Source organism: Ylistrum balloti, unplaced genomic scaffold, assembly GCF_031769215.1.
Source record: "Ylistrum balloti isolate Yb309-2 unplaced genomic scaffold, AGI_CSIRO_Ybal_v1 Utg370640, whole genome shotgun sequence".
In the NCBI taxonomy this organism is placed as follows: Eukaryota; Metazoa; Mollusca; class Bivalvia; order Pectinida; family Pectinidae; genus Ylistrum; species Ylistrum balloti.
In genome coordinates this window covers 186,089-192,734 of record NW_026782390.1, presented here as the reverse complement: position 1 = coordinate 192,734, position 6,646 = coordinate 186,089, and the positions used below count along the sequence as shown (strand labels likewise).

The window sequence follows — 6,646 nt, the reverse complement described above, 5'->3', positions numbered from 1 at the left end:
TGACTGGAACCAGACTCAGAATGAACGGTGTTACATGTCTGTCTATGACAGCCTTTACATGTCTCTGTGACTGGAATTCAACTCAGAATGAACAGTGTTACATGTCTGTCTATGACAGCCTTTACATGTCTCTGTGACTGGAACTCACCTCAGAATGAACGGTGTTACATGTCTGTCTATGACAGCCTTTACATGTCTCTGTGACTGGAACTCACCTCAGAATGAACGGTGTTACATGTCTGTGTGACAGCCTTTACATGTCTCTGTGACTGGAACTCACCTCAGAATGAACGGTGTTACATGTCTGTCTATGACAGCCTTTACATGTCTCTGTGACTGGAACTCACCTCAGAATGAACGGTGTTACATGTCTGTCTATGACAGCCTTTACATGTCTCTGTGACTGGAACTCACCTCAGAATGAACGGTGTTACATGTCTGTCTGTGTGACAGTCTTTACATGTCTCTATGACTGGAACTCACCTCAGAATGAACGGTGTTACATGTCTGTGTGACAGCCTTTACATGTCTCTATGACTGGAACCCGACTCAGAATGAATGGTGTTACATGTCTGTCTATGACAGCCTTTACATGTCTCTGTGACTGGAACTCACCTCAGAATGAACGGTGTTACATGTCTGTCTATGACAGCCTTTACATGTCTCTGTGACTGGAACTCACCTCAGAATGAACGGTGTTACATGTCTGTGTGACAGCCTTTACATGTCTCTGTGACTGGAACTCACCTCAGAATGAACGGTGTTACATGTCTGTCTATGACAGCCTTTACATGTCTCTGTGACTGGAACTCACCTCAGAATGAACGGTGTTACATGTCTGTCTATGACAGCCTTTACATGTCTCTGTGACTGGAACTCACCTCAGAATGAACGGTGTTACATGTCTGTGTGACAGCCTTTACATGTCTCTATGACTGGAACTCACCTCAGAATGAACGGTGTTACATGTCTGTGTGACAGCCTTTACATGTCTCTATGACTGGAACCCGACTCAGAATGAATGGTGTTACATGTCTGTCTATGACAGCCTTTACATGTCTCTGTGACTGGAACTCACCTCAGAATGAACGGTGTTACATGTCTGTCTATGACAGCCTTTACATGTCTCTGTGACTGGAACTCACCTCAGAATGAACGGTGTTACATGTCTGTCTATGACAGCCTTTACATGTCTCTGTGACTGGAACTCACCTCAGAATGAACGGTGTTACATGTCTGTCTATGACAGCCTTTACATGTCTCTGTGACTGGAACTCACCTCAGAATGAACGGTGTTACATGTCTGTCTATGACAGCCTTTACATGTCTCTGTGACTGGAACTCACCTCAGAATGAACGGTGTACATGTCTGTCTGTGTGACAGCCTTTACATGTCTCTATGACTGGAACCCGACTCAGAATGAACGGTGTTACATGTCTGTCTATGACAGCCTTTACATGTCTCTGTGACTGGAACTCACCTCAGAATGAACGGTGTTACATGTCTGTCTATGACAGCCTTTACATGTCACAGTGACTGGAACTCACCTCAGAATGAACGGTGTTACATGTCTGTCTATGTGACAGCCTTTACATGTCACAGTGACTGGGTCCTTATATCTGTCAGAATGTATTTGTTTATCCGTGTTTCTGGGTCTTTCACCGACTAGTTTTGATCATTTGGTCAATGTGATTCATTCCTTTTGTAACAGTGCGCGATTTTATGAAGACAACAAAGAGGGAGCGAACACATTATAATGTCGGTTTCATCTTTTAATATAAAATCAGTTCGTATTTACATACTCGAATGGAAAACTTAATCACTGGCATTTCAATATGTATATATGCATTATGTATATATAAATTATTCATGATAAAATATATATCGACAAAATCCGTATAAAAATATTTATTGAACCCTGTAGAGTCGTAGAATGCGACGTCATTTCAAACATCAATATGAAACGTTTCTGATGTAAGATATATATGGGATAGTAAGAAATTCGGACTGAGCATCATTGTCAACATAGGTGTTAAAATCAATTACAAATTTACTACTAGACATGTTGGAAACGTAACTAAAATAGCACAGTGAACGTTTGGAATACGCCAAGGGTACAGTATGTAAAAGATCAACATTTCATTTAATATTATCAATATATATATATATTTGTTTAAATATTGTGTCTATTTCAACAAGTTACAAGAATTTCCATACCATTGTATGATTAACGCAATTTAAGTGTCCATGGACGACAATCATAGATTATTAATTGTGTTATTTTATCAATTCTGTCAAATCGAGGAGTCAAAATGCACGTTTTGGAGTGTCCGGAAAAACTCACAATAGCAAAGCGTCAGGAAAATCCTAATCATCGAAATGATTGCTATTAAGGTGTAATCTGTGCCAACTGAGGTGACGTGCAAAGCGTTGATGTAACGTATGTAAATATGGTACCGAAATAATGTTATTGTATTTATCTAATAAATAAGCGACTCTAATGCAAAATGTAAAATTAAAAAAGCAATTAAAAAATACAAACGTGTTCACAAATATACAGTGTAAATACCGTCAAACACTATTTTAACACACAACATTCTGACTCTAAGTTACTTCTAGAAAAAAATCTTTCCATGATGAAATATGTTATTTTCACCATGAAATAAACAGATGTTACAGTTACTGAAGTTTCGAGAACGAATTATTTATTTTATTCGAGTAATTTGCACAAGATAACTAAATGCATTGGAAATGTGAATATAAGTAATGAATTGCCTTATGGATGTAATAAAATGGTTTTACTGGCAAACAATTAAGCTTTTCACCTCATAACACACTATCTGATAACAGGATGACATTGTTACACTATCGTGTACCTGGTCTGATGTGTTCGTGACGGCGAAGCATACCGTGCATTTACGTTTTGACTTTTGTCCTAGAGATCTGTTGATGTAAAAATGAACACAATCACTTTTGAAAAAGTAACAAACTAGCTGTTCGTCGGTTGATAGTAACTACTTCATGTAGTTTTCGTTCAATCTCAATGACTGTTGTACCTGGATGATGTTTAGCGCTTAGGTCATTGCGTATCTTATTCATAAAGTAATTCTCGAAGTGGTGCTTTTAAAGTGAAATAACTAGTATTTTCAACGGAGGTACCGGAATCTGGATAAGGATTCAAAAATATTTGATATAGAGTTTGTAATAAGAGAGATAATTACGGATTTAATGTGTCACGTTTAGGAAAAATATACTATTACCTGACCTATTTATAAATGCATCCCTTATCATTACTCGCATGACTACATCTTTTTAGTTCATTCGGAAGAGGGTCATCCTAGTAAACGAGATATCCCAGATTCGATCGTCAGCGGAGGCATTGTCAATTAAGATATTACATTTTTTAATAATCAAGTCACATTAATACTTCTTTAGAATGGATATAATTTCTCTATAGTCAGATTTGATAGTGGTGCTTGGATTTGCCAAGCACCAACATTCTCCTGTGTTGAAACATTTGCCAATATGTTCATCAAATAGCAAAGATGAAGTAATTTCAACATTTCCTCTACCCAATTTGTGTGTCAATAATGAATGCACATTTTGTATTCGGGTCTACCTATCATGTTTACGATTTGATATGGGCTTATTGAATTGATTTAATCATCAGTGCCAAATTACGTCCACCCATAAACCCACGTATAAATTCGACATGGTCTTATCCGTTCTAAAAGCCAAACGTAGAGTGTTAACCTTTAATATCACACGTTTTCATAAAGTGCTAATAATATTGGCATATAAACAAATGTAAAGAACACTTTAGCCTTATACGTCGACATGGTGGAGAACACAAGCTTACCCGGACATGGTTCAGATCACAAGCTTCCACGGACATGGTTGAGAATGCAAGCTTACAAAGACATGGTTGAGAACACAAGCTTACATGGTCAAGGTTGAGAACAGAAGCTTACCCGGACATGGTTGAGAACACAAGCGTACCCAGACATCGTTGAGAACACAAGCTTACCCGGACATCGTTGAGAATACAAGCTTACCTGGACATGATTGAGAACACGAGCTTACACGAACATGGTTGAAAATACAAGCTTCCAGGCATGGTTGAGAACACCAGCTTAAGCGTTATAGACTGTCTATATTGATCATGTACATAACGAAACTATGTGCTTTAATGCCGGCATTCAGATGAAGTTCAGTTTTAATTTAACTCAGTTTGAATAAATACTTATGTTAAAGCTCCGGTATCAATGAAGACCTTATAATAAAACGTTTTGTAATTAGTGAAGTAAATACCTGCCGTCATCGCGATTATATGATATGAACCCTCCGCACCACGCACATTACAGTTAAAAATCTTAATCCTAAAGGTTTGAACAAACAGAGGTATACACCAGACTTCAAGGTTCGACAATAACATCAATACCAAATATCCGATAATAAACTTTAAAAGTCACGATATGAACTTTCGAAGGCATATATTATAGGACTAAGGTATACGCATGACATGTTATTACGAACTCGTACAAACTATACCGTTACTAATGGGCATAGACGGAATTTAGATTTTAAAAAGGGGGCGGAGGGGTGGGGGAAGGATTTATACGGCGAGTGCAATTACGAACACATTGAGCAGTTAAAGAATCAGGATAAATACAAAATGCATGTAATGCACAATCATATATCAAATGCTAAACGTTACACAATCACATATGAAATGCTAAACGATACACAATCACATACCAAATGCTAAACGTTACACAATCACATATGAAATGCTAAACGATACACAATCACATACCAAATGCTAAACGTTACACAATCACATACCAAATGCTAAACGTTACACAATCACATATGAAATGCTAAACGATACACAATCACATACCAAATGCTAAACGTTACACAATCACATACCAAATGCTAAACGTTACACAATCACATATCAAATGCTAAACGTTACACAATCACATACCAAATGCTAAACGTGACACAATCACATACCAAATGCTAAACGTTACACAATCACATATGAAATGCTAAACGTTACACAATCACATATGAATTGCTAAACGTTACACAATCACATGTCAAATGCTAAACGTTACACAATCACATACCAAATGCTAAACGTTACACAATCACATACCAAATGCTAAACGTTACACAATCACATATCAAATGCTAAACGTTACACAATCACATATGATGAAATGCTAAACGTGACACAATCACATACCAAATGCTAAACGTTACACAATCACATATGATGAAATGCTAAACGTTACACAATCACATATCAAATGCTAAACGTTACACAATCACAATATTACTTATACCTAGTACACTTTCTCAATGGTCAGTAATGATTAGATGGTTTACTGGCATTTCCTAGTATTTCGTATGTCCTGTTGAACTCTGCGTTTCGTGAACGGATTTAGGAGGACAACCGTGATCAGTGATAGCATCCCGTAAACTACCATTGCCGAAAACATGCTGGTTGTGTCCGGTTGAACTATTTCCCGATCAAAGTTGTCAACGTACGTCTGAAGGTCGATGTATGCAGCCTTGAATTCCAGTAGTGTCCCGACTATACACAGAACATGGAATATCTGATGACCTTGACCGACGATGTCGAACTTTCCCGGCAAGAATCGTTCTGGAAAATGACTAGAGAAGAAGAAAATGGAGATGGTGGCTACCATAAAGACACTTGTATGGTGGTTTAGAGATGACAGCGAACAGTTCATGTCCAGATAGCAATCCCAGTACCGTGTTATTACCAGGCCAAACGCGACTAAGGCTTGAAAACCGAAGGAACAGACATTCCAAAGTTTACGCTGAAACGGATAAGGACGATGGTACCGCAGTTTGGCTACACTAGAACATAGGAAACCAACCCAACTTAGCAGGACGTTGACAGGAAGTAAATAATGCTCCAACATTGAGTAGAAATGGCGGTGGCAACTGCAATGGAACGTGACGATAGCCATACCGAGGCTGAAGTATCCGATGCCCAAATAGTCGAGCTGGAAACAGGTGTAGTGTATCAGGGCAGACTTGGAGTGGAAAGTATGAGCGAAGGTGCTTATGGCAGTGTAAATTAGGCAGCATAGTCCGAATGCGAGTATTACAAACCAATGTGAATTGTCGGCACTTATGTAAACGGTCAAATACCTGTACATGATGCAAAGGATGGTACAGAACCCGAGCAGGTGCGACCAAATGTTGACCGATTCATTGTGAATTTGAACAACGCTGAACAGGTAGAAGGCCCATGGCTTATTTTGTGGGCGGAATCCCGTGAGCACCCCCGGTTCCCGGAACAGAAGATGGGTATCTTCTGCCGACACCGTGTGCTGGACCCTCATACAACCAGTCATCAACTGCACCACTCCAGGCAATGACCACGGCCCCATGTCTTCACATCTGTTTATGGAAAATATTAATAATTAAAATATTGATCAAATTGTTATTGGGTCGATAATGCATACTAGATGACAGAAAGTGGAGGCAAAGCTCATTGGCAATTCTATATCGTCATTGAACCCCACCTCACTTGTAACATCTGTCTGACTATGAATCGGTAAATTTGTACAGAATTAGCTCCTTGCTTCACTTATTTCATTT

The 6,646-nt window shown here is 38.7% G+C and overlaps 1 protein-coding gene across 1 annotated transcript; it reads right to left on the bottom strand.

Annotated features, from left to right (window-relative positions):
• Window positions 1-5,394: 5,394 nt before the first annotated feature.
• On the bottom strand, window positions 5,395-6,435 carry LOC132557202 (membrane progestin receptor beta-like). The gene has a single exon (XM_060221698.1). It carries the CDS (start codon window positions 6,433-6,435, stop codon window positions 5,395-5,397), a length of 1,041 nt encoding a protein of 346 aa, XP_060077681.1.
• Between the last annotated feature and the right edge of the window lie 211 nt (window positions 6,436-6,646).